The sequence below is a fragment of the Hermetia illucens genome, chromosome 4 (assembly GCF_905115235.1).
Source record: "Hermetia illucens chromosome 4, iHerIll2.2.curated.20191125, whole genome shotgun sequence".
NCBI lineage: Eukaryota > Metazoa > Arthropoda > Insecta > Diptera > Stratiomyidae > Hermetia > Hermetia illucens.
The window spans coordinates 24,313,074-24,338,724 of record NC_051852.1 but is presented as its reverse complement, the minus strand read 5'-3'; the positions used below and the strand labels follow the sequence as shown (position 1 = coordinate 24,338,724).

General features: G+C 41.5%; 1 protein-coding gene across 3 annotated transcripts in view; it reads right to left on the bottom strand.

Annotated features, from left to right (window-relative positions):
- The window catches only part of LOC119656146 (tyrosine-protein phosphatase non-receptor type 9), a 213,595-nt gene that overhangs the window by 118,570 nt on the left and 69,374 nt on the right, over window positions 1-25,651 (bottom strand). Inside the window, exon 1 of one of the 3 annotated variants that reach the window (XM_038062480.1) lies at window positions 4,374-5,125. The exons of the other annotated variants lie outside the window; for them this stretch is intronic. Within the exon in view, the coding sequence (XP_037918408.1) occupies window positions 4,374-4,454 (81 nt within the window). The 5' untranslated portion in view covers window positions 4,455-5,125. Of the gene's footprint in view, window positions 1-4,373; window positions 5,126-25,651 lie in introns of those variants that run through there. 3 annotated transcript variants of the gene reach the window in all.

The window sequence follows — 25,651 nt, the reverse complement described above, 5'->3', positions numbered from 1 at the left end:
AAAGGTGAACCAGGATTCAATGCTGATTGATTACAAGGAGCTAGATGAAACTACTACAAAAGCGGAGATCTGTGAGGTCTTAAAGACACAACTCGGGCTAGATTCGATCCTTGAGTCCAATGGGATAAAGCTCCGTAATGCAAATGGTGGTACTCAGACGGCCACAATAGCCTTACCATTCGGAAGAGGTTGTTGCTGTTGGCAAAATCCGCGTCGGCTGAGTCAGCTGCCAACTGAGAGAACAAATATCGTCAAAGAGATGTTTTAAATGTCTGGAATTTGGACACATTTCGAAAAACTGTTCCAGCAAGTACGATAGATCAAAGTTGTGCCGACGATTACGATTATTACCAAAGAATACAATGGGAATCCCAAATGCCTGCTACGCATAGAAACACAGGAGGGTAATATCGACCATATCACAGCCAGTTACAGATATCCGGCGTTTAAGACGGCGATTTCAGCTTTTCGTAAACGAAATTCCTACAGCTGAATTTAAACCATTGCCAGGCAGCTCAGGAACTACTCTCTCAAAGCATGTTTGAAAATGAAATTGACGTCGCCATTATATGCGAATATTATAAAGATTTCCACTGTGGTATCTTTGTATCAGCCAGAAGCGGCAAAGCCGCAATCTGGACTTGCGGAAATCGAGCAATCGAAAACAACAGCAATAGCCCAGAAGACGGATTCACACGAGCTAAAGTAAGCATCATTCACATATTCAACTGCTACGATGTGCCGAGCCTCAAGCGAGATGAATTCTTACTGATGAAGGAACAATTAGCTTCGGAAGCAAGCCGCCACAACCCAATAATAATAGCTGGCGATTTTAACGCTTGGGCCGAAGGTGCTAGGGGCCGCATATTGCTCGAAGTATTTTCACGTCTGAATGTCGTTCTGACAAGAACTGGCGGGGTTAATACTTTTCAGAGACGGGATATGGGATCGGTGATAGATCTTGCGTTTGTTAGCGATACATTATCTAAGGATCTCCAATGGCAGGTGAATGAGGAATATACGCAGAATGACCATTGGACTATCATCTTACAGATGCAGCGACAGGAGCAAAACGAATCAAGAAAACTGCAGTAGTGAGTTGGACATCCAAAAAACTTGACAAGCAAATGTTTCAAGAAATATTTCTGCAGGAAGCGATGCCTATGGGAAATGCAGAAGAAAATGTGACGTAGGTTCTTGAAAAAGTCCAAAAAACGTGTGACGCTTCTGATGGAATGCCGAAATTGAAGAACTTCGTAAAATTTGCTTTAAAGCCAAGAGACACAGCCAACGTAGCAGAAACCGGCCTGAATCTGAAGAGTTGCACAACCGATCCATCTCTAAAAGTAAAATTGAACACTTCAAAAGGTTATGCGAGGAAGTGGACTTCGACCGATGAGGAGGTGCATACAAGGTAGTTATGGCATCAATCATGGATAAGCGCTCACTGCCGATCATCAACCCTGACTTGGTGCGTGATATCATTAGTACTCTCTTCCCAAAAGTTTCAAATGAATCGAACCTACCCATTGTCCAAATAGATTCCGATGAAATTGACGAGGTAACCACTGAAGAAGTCCTGGAAGCTGCGAAGAAGGTTGCCGAAAATATAGCCCCAGGTTTAGATGGCATTCCGAATAAAACACAGAAAGTGGTCGTTAAAATCGTTTCACGGTGGTTCGCTGAAACATTTACGACGTGCCTTAAAGATGAGATTTTCCCGGAAAGTGGAGGAAACAGAAGTTTGTGTTAATCCCGAAGCCAAATAAACCTTTGGGTGATCCTTCCTCTTATAGGCCTATATGCCGGCATCGGCAAACTCTTCGAACTGGTCATCTTCAATAGGCTTGTACCAATCACAGAAAAGGAGGGTGGTCTCTCAGGCAGACAGTTCGGATTCCGAAAGGCAAGATCTATTGTCAATGCGCCCCATCATATGCAATCGGCGAGTCCTATACCTACCGTCGGAAATTAGCACGAAGTGAATCTATTTTGGAATGGCAAAAACGATGGGATGATTTACCTAAAGAGCACTGGACACACAGGATTATTCCAGATGTCTCAAAATGGGCCAAACGGAGGCATGGTGAGGTTAGTTACCATCTAACTTAATTCCTAAGCGGACACGGAGGGTACCGTGTATACCTTTATCACTTCGGGCGTGACGACTCCCCGTATTGCCCGACATGGGTGCTGATTCCGGAGGATGCGGAGCATGTTATTTTTAACTGCCCGCGCCACACAGAACGGACGCGAAAATTGAACAAAAAAAAGCAGTAAACCGATTTTAATGAGGTTTTGTTTTACACAAAGCCTTAGAAAAGAAGCAGTTATGTCCTGATGGCATCCTCACAGTATAGCAGAACAGTTATCTCGTACGGATATTGGAGAGATTATCTGAGAAAGTGTTCCCTGCTCTATGAGATGCTGGAGGGCCTCAGCCGCTTACCATTACCTGCCATATTTCATTTGTAAGAAAATGAAACCAACTTCCGTTTTCTAAATAGTCTAATCTAACAACTTATTTCAACTCACAAATACCGTATTCCGGGACCTAATTGCCTCCCAACCCCGCCTTCATAATCAGACTCGACATTGAGTGCAACTCCGAAACAAATAGAATAATAAGGAATCCCAGGAGAACGGATTGGGAATTAGATGCAACGCACCTGAGTAGCAACATGGCTCACCTTCAAGGCGGCAGTGACATCAGGAACGAACTGGAACTAGAAACAGTGGTGGAAAATCTCAACACAGTCGTCAATGACACATATGAGGCCAGCTGTCCGGCTAACAAAGTTAAGTCATCAAGGGATCCATCATGGTGGAACAGGAACCTGGCCAAAATGAGAACAGAGGTGCCAAAACTCTTCAACCGAGCAACACAAGCGGGGGACTGGCCAAGGTACAGAAATGCACTGACTGCGTATAGCAACGTGATGAGGGAAGCAAAACGGAACAGCTTCAGGGAATCCTGTGAAGGGATCGAACAAATTACAGAAGCAACCAGGCTTTATAAGGCTGTAGCCAAAGTCGAGGCAATATCCTCTGTCTGTTTGAAGAAGGAAGATGGGACATTTACCGAGAGTGAGGAGGACAGAGTACACCTGCTTTTCAGCACTCGTTTCCCGGGGTCCTACCCCACGGCGGCAGGGGATAACATTCTGCCTGATACCTCAACAACGAATAAAAGGGGAAGGAGAACTGGAAACTAGCAAAAGAGATATGCTTAGAAGCTGGGTGGGCAATGTGAACTTTTAAACCACTGAAATCACCCGGAGTAGATGGCATTTTCCCGGCACTAATCCAGAGAGGCCTAGAAATCATCTTGGAGTTACTTCTGAGGGTGGTAAGGGCAACATAGCCTTGAGATATATACCAAGGGCATAGAGACGGGCGAAAGTGGTCTTTGCTCCGAAGGTAAGTAAAAAGGATCCTTTTCACCCCAAATCTTTCAGACCAATTTGCCACTAACACTAACATACTCAAAACGGTGGAGAAGGTCATAGACAATATTAGAACTAATGTTCTAAAGCGTAATCCCGTACGACAGAGTCAACACCCTTACCGGGCAGGACAGTCAACCAAAAGTGCTCTGTATCAGCTGATGGATATACTACGGGATGCCATAGAAACAAAAGAAATGGCGCTGCGTGTATTTTTGGATGTCGAAAGAGCATTCGATAACACATCGTACATAGAGTGACTTTGCATCTCCATCAGAAACGTTTCGTTCAGTTTATCGAATTCAGGCGATAACTGGTGACACACCAACCAACTTGATATTCAGTTTCTATTTTGAGCTGATAGACTCACTTGACTCTTGAAAAAATCCCAATTGGTATCACCCTGCTGGTTTTTCGTAAGCATTTTTGTAAGGTGCTTCATTTAGAGATTACTGGCATCTCATATTTTTCTGCTGAAAATAAAATGGTGCATGTCCTCGTGTGGAATATGACCGTTATAACTGGAGCTGGAACAGTTCCAAATATGGATAGCCAATAACATTCCAAAGTCCTATGACTGACACCGGCGGTGAAGGTTACTTTCTCCACACTATTCCTTTCTAATGGTGATTACGATAGGACATACCTTCTGAAACATCTGAGCAAAGCTGATGTTTGCCAAAACTTTTCCATAAAAAGGACGACAGTAATAACATGGATGTATGCATGCAGTTGGTTTGAGAGAGAAGACCATTTTGGGAGAGATAATTCCTACCTCAAAACAAATTCTGGACGGGAGGGGTTGTACCAATTATGTGTGGTTTGTAGCAGATAAAAATGTATTTCTATTAGACTACACTAACATCTCTAGTTAAAAAAAATAGTAGATTGCTGATAACTACACTGCTAAGAACGTTTTGGGTTTACCTTCAGTGTGGAGCGGAATATGGTGTTAATTGCCTCAGTGGCATTATCCCTTTCAATCATGGTAAGCAATAACTTGTACATCTACTTAGCGAAAAAAAAAACCACTCCACTATATTGACATTATTTTAAAACAGAGCACAGCCACCGTGGATCATATATCACAACAACGCACAATTAAATTCCCATCAATTTTAATTCCATGCACATAAATTATTAGTTTGCCAGTACTTCATGAAAAAAGGGGCCACTAATCATTCATTGAAACCGAACTCGTTCAAAAACCTCTCTCTCGGCGAATCTATCCCACACTCACCCTCGGGAGGGAATCAAGACACGATCGCGATCAATGCAAAACCGGGACTACTAAAAAACTGTTTACAGTTAGTTGAAGCTACCAGAGAAAAGATATTTCTATATTTGGAACTTAGGCACCAGATTCCAGAGCGTAGACCCGAGAGATAGGAACCATCCCGAAACAATCACAACACCAAAAGCATCAATAAATCACATTCAGTAGCGCTGATGACGACCATACAATATCGCTGATGAATACGATCTCTATCAAATTGGAAGTTCCTAAAAAACACCAACGATACCACCGACAACAACTGCGATCCCGACGACTCAACTAAACTGAACGGAGTGAGTGCATTTACTTGGCAGCCAACTTGGAACTTAATGGCCCGCTGACTTCCAGAGCAAAGATGCCAAGAGATCTCTTCCTCTGGCTGCACACACAACACACAACGTTCGTTGCAAACGATGTTTGCTGTCTGGGATAAAAAATGATTTCTCCACAACAAACCCAGAAGCATAAAAACCCAGCTAACTGAGAGGGTTGAGTGATCTCCGGCCGGTGAGTTCAGAGTACCAAAGCAACTCTATATGGGTACCACCATGTTCCCCTTAGTCGGCACCGTGGCCGTCGTCAATCGTCTTCATCAACAACAAACATCAATGTTAGCACCACACGGCCATCACTAACCACACTGTTGGGATCACAATACTTCTTATTCCTTGCACAAATCTTATAATACCTTAAACGGTTCAATTTTTCTTTTAACTTTCTTCGTTAAGCTAATCTTTGACTAGCTTGTGGCATAACACTGTTGTTGGAAAGTTTTTAGATGGATAGGAACAGATCTCAGATACTTCTTACGCTTTGGATTAGATGATAAGGAATAGGATTAAATGTTAATCCAACTGAATTAGCAATTGCTTTGGTAAGAAGGAAAACCCCCAAGAGTTGAAGGCAGAAAAAACGCATCTTAAAAGTGATAATAAACGACTGAAATCTTGCAATTTAATTTTTAATGCGGATTCCATTTAGTTTTTCTAGTATTTGGAATGCTAGGTACTGACAGGTACCACATAGATTACCGCTAATTTCCCACTGACTTCACGATTCCAACATTAAAGATAGAGACGCATTTGTAAAATGACATCAATAATTCGCGATAAAACCAAATGACGTAGGTCAACAAATGACTTTCAGTTGAAGTGAATCACCTTCCTAGCCCAAGGTGCTTAGTATTAATGGAAAAAAGTGAAAAATGTTGTGATGAACATCATGCGAAAACTGCTGCATAACCGAGTCTTCCCATAATTTATACTTTTTATTATTTATTTCTTTTGACTCATTCTAATTGTTGGCAAGCGGCGAAGTATAAAGATAAGATATGTCGATGCGTATACGTCTTAAGTAGATAGATACAGAGGTGTCATACTATCCCATCCATAATTCAAGATGATTAGTTTTATTTTTACAATAGTATGGTAGGTAGGTACCAGTATGCGCTTTGAAGAGCCCAATCCACGCTGTAGTGCGCCATTTTGATGTCACAAACTCCTAAGACCATGACTGATGTGGTAGGAACAAACGAGCAGAGTCCAGCCAGGCTAGATCTTCAGAGCCAGTCCGTAGAATTCACGAAGGAAAACAGCTCTCCCACCCTGCAAACAGAGATCTTTCTTAGATCCTCAAAGAATGGATTACCTAGTGTCCGTAGCCTGACCCTAGGTAAAGCTAAGCAATCGCAGAGAAAGTACTGAGGGTTTCTTCCTCTTCTCTTGATGATGTTGAGTCTGGTGGCATGATCCCCTATAGGCCAGTGCCCCGCCCAGACCAGCGTAATCTCATATGCATTTGCACGCGTCTGGCACAAGAGCTCTGTCGCTCGGCTTTGTTATAGGCGAGCCAAATCATTCTTGATGTGGCACAAGTGATGAGCCTTTACCATCGGAGTTCCGCGGCTGCTAAGTAGTGCGACTAGATTCCATCCTTAACAGGCGCAAGCGAAACACAGATTGAGCCGACCAAACAACGATCAAAAGCACAGCCTCGTCTGGTCAGTCCATCAGCTTGCTGATTCTCCACTATGTCCTTATGACCGGGAACCGAGTGGAGGGGAAGCGTGTCGCCCAGACTGTTCAGAACTTTTCTACACTGTCCCACCAGGTTACAGGATGCCGCCGATAAAAACAGGGTACTAATGGCTTTTCTTCTCAATAAATTCAACGCAACAAATAAAACTCCCAAAAAATTTGACTAAGATCGTTAATTTGAAATAAATATCAAAAACTCCTCCACTTAGGAGGCCGTCTCAAGCAGTGTTTAATATAGTTTTCTGATAGATTCGGCTCTGGTTATCCGCAAGATCAGTGGTTGACGACTAACATCTTAAACGAGGTGAACGTATTCTCTCAGAATGTTACGGATCTAGAATAAGGAGTCGAAAAATACCTTCCCAATCCAAGGTGTTATGAATACCATGCCCATCAAATAATCTGTAATCGGGAGTAATTGATTGTCCTCGTATAGAGTCACCCTCATTCCCAGCCAATTCAATGAGTGAGTTTGATGATCCCGTGCTACTGAGAGCCATGTCATGGAGAATCATTTAACCCCCACATTCGGAGCAACGGAATATGGATACATAAGAAAACAAAAAGAATACTAATTATTATTCTGTTAAGGGAGATTACACTGTATTCTAAAAGAACTATTGTGATCATTTTAATGGCCACAGTGTACATATTAACTGCAGTATGTCAAGCAAGCCTACGAACGTCAGGAACTTTAGTATATACCCTACCCAGGAGCTTCGACCTACGAGTACTTTGCAGAAGTGCGGAACACTATCCCAGAACATGTATGGAGGTTTCATCATACCCCACACAGAACACGTAAGCAACCAGGACTACTCCATTCTTGGTAGGTTCGGCCAGTATAGTTCCCGCAGTTGAAAATGTCACAGCCACGAACCTATTTCCGGTCGGTATAGAGGCATCCCCGCTCTCCTTTCCTGGCCAGTTCGTCCGCTGCTTCCTTGTCTTTTAACCCAACATAGTCTGGTGGATGGCATTGTTCTGCTGGTCATGTGTTTATTGCCTCACCGATAAACACCCAAATCAATCTTTGAAATTTTTTTTGTAACTCCCTGGCTGTTGTGCTTGGTTATTTGCCCTCTGGTTCTCGTTTCACCTCCATGTAACCGAATGGCTACCAGGTGATAAAGCTTACGCTTCCTAGTGAGTGTTAATATGGTGGCTTTTACTGGATTGATGTACAGCCCCGCCTTCCTGTACCAGACACTAGTAACTCTTAGTCCAATTTGGATTCACCACATAGGGTGTCCTCATATTTGCCACTACAGATTAGATCAATATCGTCAGCGTAACCTTGGACTTGTGTTCTAGTATTTGTTCCCAAAGCTATGCTGCCCCTTACCGCCCTTAGAAAGTACTCTATGATGATTTCTAGGACTCTCTAGTGCTGGGAAGATGTCATCTACTCGGAGTCATTTCAGTGCTTTAAAGAGTCTACTGCCCAACTTGGCCTAGATTCCAAGCATACCTCTTTTGCTAGTTTCCCTGCCAGGGAAATGAGTTCTAAGAAGCAGATATTCCTCCTCATTCTCGGTAAATGTCCTATCTTCCTTCTTCAGACAGACAGAAGATATTGGTATATCTTTGATTATAACTTTGTATAGCCTGGTTACTCTAAGGTTTGTTTTATCTCTCCACTGAATTCCCTGAAGTTGTTCCGCTTTGCTGCCTTAATCGTGTTGCTATACAGTCAGTGCATTACTAAATACTAATCAAACTGGACTAAAGAGACTTGATGTTACCACGACTGGACTGGCTATTCTAGTTAGGACGTATCCACAGCAAATAGTCACTCGTAAGCAGTAAGGACAAATCGGATGCCTTATTGTCGAACAAATGAACACTAAACTTTAGGCCAGGCTTAATACTGGCAGACTGTGTGACGGAAGGACATAGCCAAAGAGTTCAAAGCATTATCCCCAAAGGCTGGAAGGCGATTGAACTGTCGACATTGCAATAAATGCGGATAAGTATAAGGGAAAGAAGCAAAGACAAGCTTCTCACGATTAGTATAAATGTCCAGTCACTGGAGGCAGTTAATGAATACAACTGTGCCGTCACAGATTTGGCTGGATCACAGATTTAACGAGAAATCGAAAAAACAAGTCTTTTGCGGAAAGGGCATGGGGCAAAATTGTACCGAGATCCGAGAAGGAATTATTAATGCAATTGAAGTCTAAAGGGCAGAATATATTAAGAAGATGAACACTTGTTACCACCTTAAACCTCAAGACGGATAATGGATCACAGAGAAAGATACTTTGACATTGGGAGGATGGCTCCAAATTATAATGAAGAATATGTTTAGATAAACATCATCTCACATTCTTGACAACCGTATTCGCGAAATCGTTGAAATAATCGTGAATCAAGCCGGATTTGTCAAGAACTGCGGAACTACTGACGCAATACACGCTGCACGGTTACTCATGGAGAAACACGGTGAGAAGCATCGCCCTCTTTACGTTGCATTTCTGGATCTAGAAAAAGCGTTTGACCTTTTGACTCATCTGGTATGGTTTACGACAACACTTAGTGCCAGAAGAACTCATGCGCTGGGTTCAATTGTTCTACCACGATCTAAAAAGTAAAGTTCGCAGTGTAGCGGGTGTATCAAAACCGCTTCGTGTCTCTGTTGGTGTTCATCAAGGAAGCGCCCTCTCACCACTACTCTTTGTTCTTGTTATGGACACCGTCACACGGGACATCCAACGTCAAGCGCCCTATACACTGCTTTATGCAGATGATCTTCCTAGCATCTAATAGTAAAAGTGATCTGCAGCAACCTGTCCAAAAATAGAATGATCGCCTCATAGACCACGGTCTCAGATTGAATCTAAATAAAAATGAATTTTTGACGACCGATCCCCATGAAACAGGCACAATCACTGTCAGCGGCAGTGATCTACCCAGAACTGAGCGATTTAAATACCTTGGATCAACGCTATCAGCCAAAGGAGAACTGCGTTATGAAATTGCTTCACGCATTAACGCAACCTGGATGAAGTGGCGTTCCACAACTGGTGTTCTTTGTGATCGAAGTATCAACGAACGTCTCAAGTCTAAAATTTACCGCAATGTCGTCTGTCCTGTCGCCCTCTATGGTTCTGAGTGTTAGCCCACTATAAAAGACAATGAACAGCGTCTTGCAGTAATGGAGACGAAGATATTGCATTGGACTAGTGGCGTGCCACGTTTTGATCACATCCGAAATGAGGATATCCGCGATCGTTATGGGGTTGCGACGATCGTGGAAAAATTGCGAGGCGTTTTCGATGGAATGGTCATGTAATTCGCCCTAACGAGAATTTACTTGTAAACAACCAAAAGGCCGGCGAAAACAACGGTGGCTTGATACGCTGGATGGGGACTTAAAAGCCGCGAGATTGTATCCAGATTAGGCATTTGATAGAACCAAATGGTGAAACCGATCACGACGAGCCGACCCCGCTTGCAAACGGGACAGAGGCTGAAGAAAAAGAAGAAGAAGAATAGATTTAAGTTTCAAATTATCAAGAAGAACGATTGGGAAATTGTGGCTCATACTTCTAACGTAAACCAACAAATGACACCCTGCGATACAGACGGATCTCCTACTGGAGGAAGGAACAGGAGCTGCAGTTTCTCAGCCATTGGTATTTCAGGCGGAAATGTACAGAAATAGACAATCGTGCTTACTTGGACCTTCAAAAGAACTATGGGAAGCAAGCGGAATCGTTACTATAGACCACCCATAGTTTTAAAACTTGAGAAAGACGTAAAACAGTTTAGGGAATCATACTCGCCGAACTTATTAGGAGCAGAACAATCTAAGAAGCCTCTGAGAACATATAAACCAAAAGGCTCGCTGGATTGTTAAAGTCTAGCAAGGAACTGTTTTAGGATCATGGTAGGTGCAACGAAATGTCACTATAAGTGGCATCAGGCCTGGGATTATATGAGGACATCGTATGTAACTTCTATGGGGAGGTCAAGGAAACTGTCAACTACATTCTGGGGTACTGTCCACACAAAGCACACACAAATGCCTGTTGAAAGCAGTAAGTGCTAAAAGTGGTATAGTTATGATAGGTATACTAAAATCGTGGAAGGATCATAACAATAATTTAGGATGGATCTCCTTGATTAAATAATAGTAAATTTCCTGGAGATGCCAAAGACTGGGGGAGAAATTGGATTAGGTTGGGAATGCAAAATTATGAATATTGGTCCCATACGAAAGGGGCCGAAAAATGGATAAAAAAATTTTAGGACAGAAATCTTCGTAAATAGTATGAATTCGAAGGTAGGAAGAGAAATTTGCGATCAGGGGCTCTGAAGTGAAGCAGGGGAAACTCCTCCCTTACATCTTAGCAAATTGTGTACAAAATCCGCATTGATCTATTGATCTGGCAATCATGGGTCCGTAAATTGCAGAGACCGCTAAGTGCTAAACTTATAGATTGGTTTCTCAATTATAAATTTTAGATAGTAGACTGACCCATCATCTAGAACTAATACTGTACACTACGTAAAATCTCATTCCAACAACACCTAAGAAATCATCACTTTTTCCTTTCTTCCGCGTTCTTTTTTGTGTTGTTGCTGCTTCTCTTCTCTTTCTTTGATCAATGTTTTCAGATCAGCAGAATATTAACCAATTCAGTCAACGACTCCCAACAACAAAGCACCAACAAAAAATAACATTTACAAGAAAAAACTGAGTACCATGTCTTATACTGTTCATGGCACACGCGAAAGAGGTTTTGTAGAGATTAACCATAAACACTTTTGTCGAGAAAGTCTCTTAAAAAAAGACCAAGGTTGTGGAGAAGGAGAAATGTGTCAATGTTTGGTCAGTTAGTGAACGTGCGTGAAGAAGGGAAAGAAAAAGAGTTACTTGAAAAGAAACTCTCAAGCATATGGTGACCAAATAAGTTAAGACGCTTGGAGAGGTGGATGCATAGCTAGAAGCATTGAACCAAAGTTAAGCCTCAAAGTCGCTTAACAAGGTAGAATCAGACATTCGGTAGAGGAGAAATACAGATGTGAAGCTAGAGGTGATTAGGAGGAAACGTAGAGGAAAAGCGAGCTGGAGTGATGCTTGATGCCTATGACAGCAACAATCCCAATTAGTAAACAAGTTTTGTCAGATGATAGTAATTAGTCGTGGATAATCAATCTTTTCTTTGAACAAAGAAATGGATCAGCTGAGGTACAATTTGATACTACCAAGCTTACATTTTTGATGTCCTCTAGGTTGACCATAGAATATTCTGTTTCCGACAATATGTTCATAATTTTCAGGGCTTGACAGCTTAAAATCATATTTTCATATGTAGAAAAGGGAAAGAAATGAGACCTATTAGTTTATCTAAAATTCCTTTACTACTTTACTTTCCAGTTTGTGGTGGCTCTTCAACAATAAGCTGACGCTTCTCCCCTACACACATAGCTTACACGATGATATGATGTTTTAGCATCATACTAAAATCCGATTTAAAAGAAATAGCAAACACACTCTCCATCTAGCCTATGAACCTTGCAACATCAAATGTTTAATCAACGCTAAATATAAAGAAACCTTCGAGTGTACAGTTAAGCGGTTCAGTCACACTTTTTTTCAATCTATTCTATCTTTCTTAATATCAAAAAGTTATTCCAAGTGCTAAGCGCTATTCAGAAAGAATATTCGTTGGATTGACTTAATATAAGCAGATTTTAGAAGTATAACGGAAACTCGTGATTTAAATGGAGGAAGTCATTAAATGGCCTTCTTTGTTACTTAAGATTGTTTATCTAAAATCGTTAATATTCCTTCAGCGTAAATGTTTGTTCAGTGAACCATCATATTATCATTTTGGGAGGTCCGTATAAATTCTTTAGATTATTGGATAAGTTGAACCCCCTTGACTTTGCTACTATCTCTGGACAGTAGTACTTAGAAAGTACCGAGAATATTTGAAGTGTTCATATGTAAACCAAGAGAAGGGGTCACTTTTTTGGCCAAAATCTTTTTAAATCTCAGAGGTTCTCTTACTACGTTAAAACTGACGTAAGCGATGAGTGAAGCGCTTGAGTTTCCGCCTCGTGAAATGGTATTCTCAGAAAGTTCATTCTCTGGCAGTTTGATAATGTTCCAGTCTTAGTTGCAGCGCCTTAGGATCGAAAACGTAGACTCTAATGGAACGGTAGGTGGCGGTGCCAGGAGATATGGAGTTAAGACCCCAAACCTTCTGCATTACGGGCAAATCACATCTGCAGCAAAATGTGGTTCATTTCTTCATGCAAGTGTGGTATCTGCGGAAAAGCTGGTAACAACTCCAGCAACAAATATGATTAAAAGCGTCCATGCCGAAAGACCAAACGATTGTCTACGTTTTCGGATGTTTGGATTTACTCTTGTAAATTTCGTACGATATTAATAGATCCTGAGACAAATGGCTTCAAGTCTAACCTTAATCCTCTCCCTTAGAGTCTCCACCAACTCCTTTTCTCATGCAGACATGAGACCATCTTCCGAATGTTCTAATAGTAATCAACGAAGAATTATCGGTCGAGTTAATTCCCAGATATCAGGATCTGATCATTTATCCTTGAGGAGGTCTTGTAGACTCAGTTAACCTTAGCTTCCTTGGACCTTATCGTGAAATATGTATCTGGCCAGAGCCTCTACTCAAATATAGAAATTTATCCAAAGAAGGTAGTCTTCGGTTTCGATTAATTTTCGTCCCAAAAAGTGGAAGGTTATTAGGACCTGATCCGATTAAAGGTTGGAACGATTTCCCCACAGTTGCATTGGGTGGTCGAATTAGAATATTAGGTGAAGTAAAAAGAAATTCATTATTTTACCAATATATAGTTTGAGTGATCTGTAGATAACACTTTATGCGTCGGATCGGGGTACACTTCTTTAACAGTTTTATGATTGGCTAATTCAGTTTCATTTGAGGACATGTCAGAGATGAGCACTAACAAAGGACAAACATAGATAGTTTCGTGGTATTAACAGGAAATTGTCTACTAAGAGTTACTCCTCCTACGGCAAACTCTTAATTTGCACCTTTACTTTGAACAATTGGAACATCTGAAGGAAGCATTCGCCCAGAAGCGGTCAGCTTTAGGCAATAGGAGAGGAATTCTGTCTGGATCAGACATCAAATGATCTCCACCTGTTTCTGTCCAAAGGGAACGATGTTACTAGAGAAAAATTCGCAGGACACTTCTACCCCCAAGTGCGCAAAGGGGACAGCTGTTTTAACGATTTATGGGTACGCACTCTTCCACGGCCCTACTTTACCTCATATCTGCATAGAAATCCCCACCCGGGACCAGTCACCCAGCCACATGAAGAGCCATCCTTCATTTTCCCTCGAAGATCATAATAAAACGTGTGTTAATAAAAAAAAATAAGAAAAAATTGGGAATATGGCTGATTGCTCCACCATACGTTCTCCCTGGTTCTCCTCAATGTATTCTGAAGAAGCTTGATTTTTCCTTGAATACGGAGGTCGCAAGGAATCGGAAAAATGATAGCAATAATTGTGGGAAAAAGGGGTGGAAGCCGGTCCTAATGATATCTAACGTTGAATGCGTATCAAACGAGGGTACGATTCGTTGTCATTTCAGAAATGAAGCTATGCATAGATCAGGTATTTCCAGGCTCTATGCATCTCCAACAATTCCGAGAATTTTATCGCAAATCAATCAGGTTGCGGCTCGACTCTATGCTGATATGTGGCTACTGCAACTACAGTCATTAGTGTATTGTTGAACAGTGACGGCTGTCAGGCTGCATGGTCAGAAGTTTCGCTTTCGTGTTAATGGTTTGATCGAGGAGATGCACCATGGGAATTTGAACATCGGCGCAACTTATTAAGGCAAGATATATTGCCAGGCTGACTCAAATCAAGGGTTTACCGGAACTATGCCATCCCCAGTCAGACATCCTTAGTTGAAATTCCGAACACACTAAAGCAGAGGTTGGGGGTTACGCCTATACCGCGTTGAGATTTGGTGGAAGTTGTCGCAAGTTCGACGAGCCATAAACAGCTCGAAAAGCTGAAAGGGCCCAGGTCTGGATTGGGTACAGAATTTCAGTATACATTATCAGTTGGCATATAGCATAAACCAGATCATTAGTCAGTCGAAACAACATTTTTCCGAGGAGCAGAAGAACTGCCGAGTTGGATCAAGGTATTGCAACGAGTGACCCATCATCAAATTGATCGTTGTAGAACAGGCAACTAGGGGCCAAACAAATCTCTTTAGTTACTATATCGATTACGCCAAGGCTTTGAACATCACACCGCATACCTGGTTAATCGATGACTGATGCCTCCATCTACCTACACCTCAGAACTCATCCGCTTGCATTGCATCCCCTTTAGTTTTGTATGGCTCTCTCTTTAATGACCACTGCTAGACCAATGCTAGAGAGGATAGTTTTGCAATCAAATATTGCCTACGTGGTAAGTGCAAGCTGACACACTTAATGCACTTAGATGACACCAAGTTCTACTAGTAGAAGTCTTATACGCATAGTTAACATGTTCAGCCGTGATATTCGGTTGGAATTTGGTCTACACAAATGTCGAGGCGCATTCCAGACATGGTACAGTACAAATTCAAGCTATGACCCAAACAAACTTCTAAAGTATCTAGAAATTCTGCTAGGAACTTATACTCGAGTTGATGATTTGAAGGATGCTCCGCTGTTCGAATTTCTACAATGTGTAAAGCTGGTGCGGAAATCGCATTTCTTCTTTGGTATATGCGTTCGGAATATTGTCGTGGATGAAGACCGATCCAGTGGCGGATACGGACTGTCCATATTAAGAATGCAACACCCAAATGCTGCCGTGAAAAGAATAAGCTTGCCTCGGGACATCGGGGGCAGGTTGAAGTTGCGGCACAACATAACCGACAAATTGACTTGCTAGTTTTACAGCAAGCATTCCATGCGGCTCTTTGTAAGGCGATCAATTTTCCAATGCTCTGAATGACGTAAGGTTAGATCAAGAGCGGATCCATGAATGGAAATTAGGACAATACACGATAAACAAGTGATTTCTCTGGCAACCATTTGTCGATCTATATTTGTCAAACAGAGCGTTCTGTACTGTTGAACTCTTTGCTAAGACGAAGGGATTTATGGACTTGTAAGAAGCTCATAATGAAAGAGCGAGTGGAGAACGACCAGTAAGCAATATGTGGAGATGTTGGATCACCTCATTTCTGGCTATATTGTTATGGCGTCAATGGAATACATGGACAGGCATAATGCTGCATGTAAGATGATTCATCAGAACCATGCATACAAGCAGCATCCGTCGACCATCCTGGGAGAGTGGATTCCACTGCATAGGCGTAGCCAACAATGCAATTGTCGTCCCTCCTTAATCTGTGACCTATCATTGCCATCTCCGTCTTTTGATCACATTGCGTATGATTACTAGGCCTGTGCGTCGACCAAGTCTATTTGTAATACTATCAGGCCAGCATATTCCGATGATGCGATGCAGGCAGGTGTTGACAAATGCATTTCATTTCACATAGCAATAAAGAAAGAGCACAAGTGCAGAACAATCTTAACTTGATCTTGATGTTAAGATAATTGCATTTCTAACATTTTGGACAAAACAGCGAAAGCGGAACTAGTGCTACTAATGCGTCAGGCAAAATGTAGTTCGATGCCACCGTCGGCAGAATGCTTCCAAAATATATACAAATTGATCAAGGCCCATTAATGCAGATAGAGAGTGTACGATATCTCTTCAAACTAAGAACCTTGGTTGTTTGGTTTATCTCCGTGCAGCACCTGACATTTTGCGCCATCATATATCGTTCTGATAATAGTATTTCTTCCCTCCTTCTTAGAGGATGCAAGATACACTCCCCGTTCACACTATCGAAAGGTTTCTCGAAATCAATGAAGAACAGGAGCAGCGGAGTTCCAAAATGATCCATGTGGTCAATGCAGGGGGATCCGGAGCGGAAACCAGCCTGCTTTCTGTAGATCAAGCTTTCGAGATGTTCTTTGATACGTTCCAGGACTATTTTAGCTATTATCTTTGCGACAGCAGGGAGAACGCAGATACTCCTTCAACTGTCACTCTCAAAACGAATGCTCTTCTTTGGAATCTTAACCACATCACCCCGTTCTTCCACTCTTTCCGTACGAATAGAAGCAGCAAATCTGCGATGATGGCCGAAATGATTTCTCTTTTGCTTAGAAAAGCAGTTCGTATTCGCATGTTACTCTCGGCGGATTTTCTGCCAAGACGGACCCCTGCACTCCCCACATTTTCATCAAATGTCAAAACTAAGACCGACTTCGGAAAGTACTAATCAATCATCTTTTATTTGATACCCCACATGATTATATTTGATGAAAACAAAATTGCACCCATCTTTTGCCCCCCAAATTCGATATAGAATTATATAACTGACTGTAGGCATGAGCGTTCACAGTTTCCACCTTTTCACCAAATTTGATGTCAATTTCTATAACTATCTCCGAGGAAAAGGCGTGTGACGGACAGACAGACGGAGCAAGAGGGAATGCTTTAAGCTCAGTTTGAAAGCGGACGTAAACCCGTGGGGGAGCGTCTATAGAATTGTGATGGGGCGATTCAGAGGCCGATCATCTCCGCAGATCGTGTGCCATCCACTCTTGTTAAAAATTATCCAGGGTTTATTCCCCCAGCAAAAGGAGGGCACCTACAGCTTCCAGCGACCTCTGAATGCGACGGCAATACCGCTTGTCATCAGAGATGAGCTGCTGGAAATCTACGTTAGAATAGGAGATAACAAAGCTCCGAGCCTGGATGACGTGCCGAATAGGATCCTTAAGTTTGCCGTGAAATCCAGACCGGACATGTACGCTAAGTTGTTCGAGGGGATATTTCCAATATTATGGAAACAACAGAAGTGAGTACTACTGCCTAAGACTGCTAAACCTCCAGGTGAGCCAACCTCCTACAACAGCTATTTACAAGAACGGAGGCTTTGGTATGACACGGATGACGGACCCCAGGAGTACGTTGTCTCTGCGAGTGTCGCACGGGGCTTCGTACTGGGCCCACTGCTGTGGAACATCATATACAACGATGTACTTAATCTTCCCCTTCTGGAGGAAGCCACGGTGATGGGTTACGCCGACAATATGGCACTCGTCGTGGTAGCAAAGGCTCTCGAAGATGCTGAGTTATGCTCATGCGAAGCGATCAGTGCTGTTAAGGGTTGGCTAGAGACTTCTGGTCTGATACTTGCGGATGAAAAAACGGAAGCGGTTTTCATCACCAAACGCCGTAACAGAAATTATGCCCGTATTCAAATTGGGAATCATATCATCACTTCTAAGTCTGCCATCAAATACTTGGGAGTGATGATTGACGGAAATCTCAGCTATAAACAACACGTGCAGTATGCTTATGATAAAGCATCCACTGCAAGTGTGGCCCTGGCAAGGATAATGCCGAACGTGGGAGAACCACGTCATGCCTCCAGGTTGCTTATTGCTAGGATACTGAGTTCGATCCTGCTCTATGCTGCTTCAGTTTGGTGAAAGGCATTGCAGGTCACATTTCACGCTAGCAAATTGAGTTCAGTATATAGAAGAACAGCCCTAAGGGTGTGCCCGGCATTCAGGGCTGTCTCAGATGATTCAGCATTCGCCATCTCGGGAATGATGCCCATTGACATCTGGGCAGATGAGATGACGAATATATACAATGCAAAGTATACCTCTTCTTTATCGCAGACAAAGAAAGCCGAAAGGAAGAGATGTCTAAATAGAGAGCAAGACCGTTGGGAAAGCTCGGGAAGGTGGCCGGTGGACACAGAGGCTCATCACTGCCATCAAGGAGTGGTTAGAGAGACGCACGGTGAGATCAATACTGTTCAGGTTTAAACTAGATACCTGACCCGATTGTCCAAACTCCAATGGAGTCCCAGAGGACCCACAGCACGTTTTCTTCCACTGTCCAAGATTTGTAGAAGAAAGAAAGGGCCTAGAAGAAACTCTAGGAGAGGTGCTCGTGCCACAAAATCTGGTGCGAAAAATGTTAGCATATCAGGAAGACTGGGATAGTCGAAAGACAGAGGAGACTAGAAAAGCGCGGTTACGCACGCCGCGTAGAGAAGAAAGGTAGCCAAGCTAAAGAGAGCTGACTCCATTCCGTGATGTAATACCTCATGGTGGTTTCACGGGGCAGGGAGAGAGCATCGAAACAATCCCTCTTTCTTAACCTCTATTTCTTCTTTTATTTTTAATCTAACGATGCTCCGTTGCCATTAGCGCACTTAACACTTATAGCCAAGTTATAAGCCTTCATCGGCAGAGAAAGCACAGAGATAAGAATTCACATCGCAACTGGGATTCGAACCTGGGGCGCAATTGCCGAGGTAAAAGTAGATTTGAAATCATCTAAATATCTGTTATATTGTAGCAATGAAAATTTCACCCAAACGATTTCTAAAACGCACAACAGAAATGTGATTTTACAGAACACAGACGGCGAAATAGGCAATGATGGCACTGTAAGATAATTTAGCTGGAAGCATGACCCACTCCGTTATCCGTTGGAAGGATTCTGAAATCAAGGATATACTGACTGGTTTGTTAGCAGCACAGACGCCTGTCTGACGGAATGATAGGCCCATGGAGGAATTACAAAGGGTATAAGTTGCTTTTCTGAGTTGGAATCCTGTAGTCAAAAGAGGATATTCTAGACAACTCAAACGGAACTGCCACTTACCATGATTGATGGAATAATGACCGTATGGGAACACAGCAGTGGAGAGGATGAGTAGCTTTTCTGAGTCAGAACCGTATCTTCTCAGTCCCAGAAATTTCGAAAAGATTTTTCGAATTCCCTTAAGAGTTTCTGCACGATATGCGCTAACCACGAGCATTATTGTACGGAATTCACCACATATGGCCTGTATCCTTCCATCTTAAAGTTAAGATTTCATTTACAAGCAGACGAAGCAAATGTATATTTTTTCTTTGTTTTCGCATAGCACACAACAATGAGCAAGCTCTTAACGAAAAGCGGAAATCCATGTCAAGTTAGTTCATTCCATTTGAGCTTCCATTCATTCCATGTAATACGTAGTCTACACGTAAAAATGAAATAGGAAGAATGAAAAAGCATTAATTGCAACAATTACATGAAATGTACCATTCGAGGCGGTGCGTACTCTACAATTTTGCGCTGCGAAAAAGAAGAAAAGATTTAGGAAAGTCTCAATTACTTTATTTTTCATTTCCAAAAAGTACGGAAAAAGCGGAGGCAGACAATCCTACGCATCATATCGTTTGTTGAATAATTTCCAACCTGATGAACATCCGAATTCTTACATAAAATTTCGTGGAAACTGTACAGTCAGGAAAAGTGTCGTTCAAGTTCGTTATGTCTTCAATTACAAGAGTCGATTGGCCGGAAAGATAGTCGAGTTTTAGGAAGAAATGGCCCTGGACGCCTAAGCAATCTTTTCAGTATTTTTTTTCTGTAGCATTTCTTCAAGTAAAAGCATTACGATCTACCGTTGAAGACTACCGCTATGCAAAGCATCAAATTATCACATAAATCTACCTCTGCGCGTAATTACAGTTTGCATATCATACGAAATATCTCACTGCTAAATGCTAAACCGGTTCAATTCTGCTTGGTACTATGCACTTGCAGACAATAGGGGATTTCTGCGAAAGAACAATCTTTCCTCGAAAGAGCTGGAAAAAAAAAACAGAACGGAAAAAAGATATATTCTTAGCATGAATCCCAGCAACACTTCATCATCAAAATCAACGTCAGCGCCGTCATCATCATCATTGTCGGTCGCGGCGTATGTTTCATTGAAGTCATTAGTCAATTTTTTGAAATGCAAACCGGGCTAAGTGCTAAGGAAAATATTGCAGGAAAGTGGCTCTTAGATTTTAATCTAATTTTACGCTTAATGAGGCCATTTATAGGTGGGTTTTTATTTAGTAGAGCGGAGAATCAAGGTTAGACTTTCGCAAGATAACTTTAAAAAAGTGATTAATCACCTCAGCTGCGGGGCATTGTAATGAATATCCGCGAGCTGTGATTTTTGGGCTAGATTTCAAATAAATGGATAATTCCGCCTGAATACAAAGAGTATTTCTCAACTACGCTTCTCCGGGGGACGGCTGTGAAGTTTAGGTAAAGTTTCGGATTGGACCAAGTTTTCCAGTGCATTTGGCATTCCCAACTTAGCTTAGAAGGCATTGAAGCGCTTCAAGAGAAAAGCTAAGAGAATTTGCGAAAAGTTCACCGTCGAAACAATGGTTCACGTCTCAAAATATTCCGCAGAAAACCAAACAATATTTGCATCTTAATGCACGAAGGGGGTGGAGAATAGGGAGCCAACTTCAGAAGTTGAACGTGTCCCGCTCAGAAGCTTATATACTTGAAGTGTCAGAAATAGGATTCTATTTCCTAAAGCGGCTTATTTTGACTGTTGGACTTTATGGAAGTACTGAGGAGTTCTTCTTAGGAAGTTGACAATATTTAGTGGCTTGTTGGAAAGTTCCCCTAAGCCGTAACTGACTGCATCAACAAGTACCCACTCAACGAGCCTTACCCTATCCAACCATTAATGAATGCAAAAACCATTTGGGTCACCTCTTGACTTCATCCATCTCCAGGGTATTCTCTTCCTGAAGAAAGTTGATTTATTTCGAAAATTTCTCTGTTACATACCAGTGCATCAACACACCGGTAAACACACAAATAAATGCAAATCAACAAATTCAAAAGCCGATTAAGACGATCCATTATACCAATTTATTTATTCACGGACTGGCTCCGTACAATGGCATAAACATTCCTCAAATATGTTCGCAACCATGTTCACGGTCAGATTAAACGTAAAAAATTGGTTAATGAATTGCTGATGAATGTGTGAAAACTATGACAAATCAATTGTTTGACTTGTTAGAAAAAAGAAAGTTATAACATTTCGGAAATTGTTCATGCCGAGATAAATGGAAAAGAATGGCGTTTTCCTTCGTGCATTATTACTGTGCGAAAATGAAATTTATGAAATGTTTACATAGTTAATTAATGGTGGAATTGCATTGAGGTTTTTGCTGGAGTTTTATAATTTGGTTGAATTTTGAACGGTAGCTGGCAAGAAACGAATGAATACAAAGGCGCCACGGCGCCGATGATAATTTGGAATAACAATTCCTACACGTGCGTGTAAAATTGTTCAATGAGAAGCTAGGGATTATCCTGGTCGATAGAGCCTTCTCAATAAACTAAAGTACAAATAAAAGACATCAAAGTAACTACGATTTTGCTCGAGGCGTCATCATGATAACCGTTAATTTATCGGCGCCCTCAACTCCATCGTTTCTCAGTCTCAAGCCAAAGACTTGCTGGTGACAAATTCAAACCACTAAATTGTCATCAAGAGCAAGCAGGATTATGCACCAATCGATAACCTCTTCGTGGAGGACAAGGCTGAGGAAACTACTTAACATCACTTATTCCGACCAGAAGAGGAGGACCCTAAGACTCAAAGGATTAGCATCATCAGCCTGCTTTGGATGAAAACTTCTCATCCAACCAAGCCGAATTTATAGAATTGTGGGGGCAAATAATTGATTATTTTTGCCCCCTCAGCTTGCTCAATTAAACAACAAACAAATATTATAGTGCAAGGATTGCAATTACTCAGTTACACTGTTTTGAACTATAAGTGGATAGGTAATGCATGTAATATCACCAAATTTACATCACCTTATTAAAGGGTAATACACATTACTATTGCCGGGTGCCATTCAAACATCACATCCCTTAAAATCGCAGCATCACTTAACACCGCAACATCACCTCATCCCACCCAGTAAGTGATGATATTACTCTTGTAATAAGTTATGTTTTGTAATGTCCGTGCCAAAGTGATATTACATCACTAGCTTCATCGAGTAATACCATAAATGCATCGTTCGATACATCACACCATTCTTCCAAGTACAAGTAACGATGGCGACTGTCGAATGCTAATGCCGATTATCGCTTACGATACTGTTAGAGTTATGATTCCCTGCACTCTTGACTGGCTTTGACGGGCGTGTGGGTGGAAGCTTTTACCTATGGGGATTCTTCCCAATGTCGAAAAAGCAATAGAAAATGTATGTATTTCTAAGCGGTACGTAATGCTCGTTCACGAGTCGTGGTGTCCTGTTCTTCGCAGGGTAAAATATCTTATTGTATGTGAGAATCTTTCCCTTCTCTTGCGGGAAAGATTGGTTTTTCATCCATACTTACTTGGCGCTGCCATACATTTTACGCTAAGCATGTAATAAATATCACTCTAATCTTAAGTAATTATATCACATGCACAATTTGGGTAATGAAATCTGATACCACCTTAACTACTAACGTGATGTTTCGTGCATTTCTATTCTATTCCATTCCTTTTTTTGAAAATCTCCGACTCAAATGTGACAGCATACATACAGCATAAAACAGATAAATGCTTCAAGGATTGAAAGAAAGTCTAAAATATGCTAATTTCCGGGCAAGCGACCATTACTCCAAGTATCCTTCCCGATATCCTTCACAACAGCACCAAAACCACCATTGGTTCAAGTTCCAATAAAGCAGTTGAACAAGCAATTTCAGCAGTTCATACATAAGATGTAGAATCCTTTGGTTGAACAAGAACTTCATAGTTCGTAAACACAAATTGCAATTGTTCCCGAATAAACATAAACCACCAAAAGTGCTAATGCAATTGACTGATCATAGGTAGTTTCCTAGATTTTAATTTCTTCCGAAATGACAGACGTCATAAAATCTTGCCGAAAACCCCGCAGTACTCACTTCACGAAAATTCATTGTGACTTAAATTTTTTCACCTACAGGTTCGTTTATATTTCTCAAGGTGAAGATAACCTCAATAGAAACCAAGTCCGCCCTTATACGTCGTATCCACATACTGTCCCAAATAATTTGTCGATCCCTGACGTAATCATACGATCGTTCTGTACAAACCAAACCAACTGTAAAATGTTTGTCCCTGATAAGAGGAAGCAAGTTAAAAGTTAGATATTGCTAACATCTTCCACTTTTTCACTTGTCCTCAGAGTTCCGAGGTTTTCCTGAAGAAAGAAATACATTCCAAAGGAAATGACTATTGGTACTCCTAACCAGCTACTTATCGGACCAAATGTCAACCAATCCCATATGCGTTTTTCAAAATGATAATACTAGCTTTGTTGAGTACTTTGTGTTCTTGAAAGGTATTGCAAAGTATTGGCAAGAGTTGCCGTGATTACTGACAAGAGCTATAACCTTTAGGCAACATTCAAGGTCCACGGTGAGCAGAATTGAAGATTCAGTGATGCTACTATAAAAATAACTTCTGGAGAGGATTACCAAATAAGAAATGGATAATAGACCTAGATAGCATGGGGAATACCAAAAGGTTCGGTTCTAGAATAGGAAGTGATCTAATGGGATGTCCATTTTAAGACTCAAGGTTTGTTTGAAAATATTCAAGAAATGGAATTAAAAAAGTGGTATGCGGTAAGAATGAGGAACTAGATGTACTGTGACACCCAAGCGATCAGAAGGAAAGAAAAGGATCTCCTGTAAGTAGTGAGTCAAACAAACACTACATGACAGGCGAAAATCAATATGATGTGTCATAATCTTTGTAATGACTATGAGGATTGGAGTTGACTATGATCAACTATTCCAAAAACCTGAAAAGTGGCAAAATATAGATCCGATCGAGGGATAGAAAATCCGCGACAGAGCGGATTCATTAATTTCATGTGTCGGCGAGCTGAGGCTTATGGAGTCCCCACCTTAGTTTGACATTTTTTCGAATCGATCTGAGAGTTAAGAGAATTGAGAAGAAAGTGTCCTCAATTTCAAGATAAACTAATGCTGAAAATTCCTTATAATTGTTTCAAAAAAAAAAAAAAAAAATTAAAATTGCACTAGATCTAAATATAAGAATATCTTATACTTCATTAACCTAAAAAATGAACGATACTGGCGTTTAGCTTAATCAAATCTAAATTCATAGAATATGAGAACTAGGTTGTTATGTCGAGGACACCCTTACGATCTCTACTGATGTTAAATGCATCAAAGTTCATCACCGCTCCCGATCTAGTACTACTTCGCCAGAGGTCACTATAGCTCACAGGGCCATAGATAAGATTACCTCAAAGGAGGAGGTTCGTGACCCCAGATTTAAAGAATCAGCACTAAAAACACTACGAAAAGCCTACGATGGGGCGCAAAGCACTATAACCATTCTACCAGTGGAAGCAGCATTCAAACTGTTGACAGCAGGGAAAGTGAAAATAGGCTGAGTTATGTGTCGGCTTAGGAAGCATGATTCACTGAGACAATGATTTTGATGCTTAACTTCGGTCAAATTGCCGAAAATGCTGTGGAGCTGAGGATATAGTTGTGGAGAAATTGATGGAGGAAGACGTGTTTAGACCTATTGATGTTTTATCTAATGGTGATGACTCTCTTAGTGTTGTATATACTCGGCCAGACCCGTGACTAATATGAATTGTTCTGTTTTTATGCTTTTCTCCAGTTATAACGAAATTTAATTTGTGCTGCTAACTGCTACTCAAGTTTTTACTCCTACCTGATAGCGTCCCGCATACCTAGCTAATCGATGTCCTACATCTGTATCACATTGATCCGAAACTAATAAAGTTTTTGGCGACAGTCATGGAAGAGTGACATACCCCCTTATCAGTGCGTAAATTTGAGGGTGCTAATACCTCAGAGCCCAACCATATACGGAGGGGCATCTTCCAGGGGGATTCATTGAGTCCTTTTTGGTTTTGCATGGCACTGAACCCCCTTTCATGGCTACTGAATGATGCTAGAGGGCAT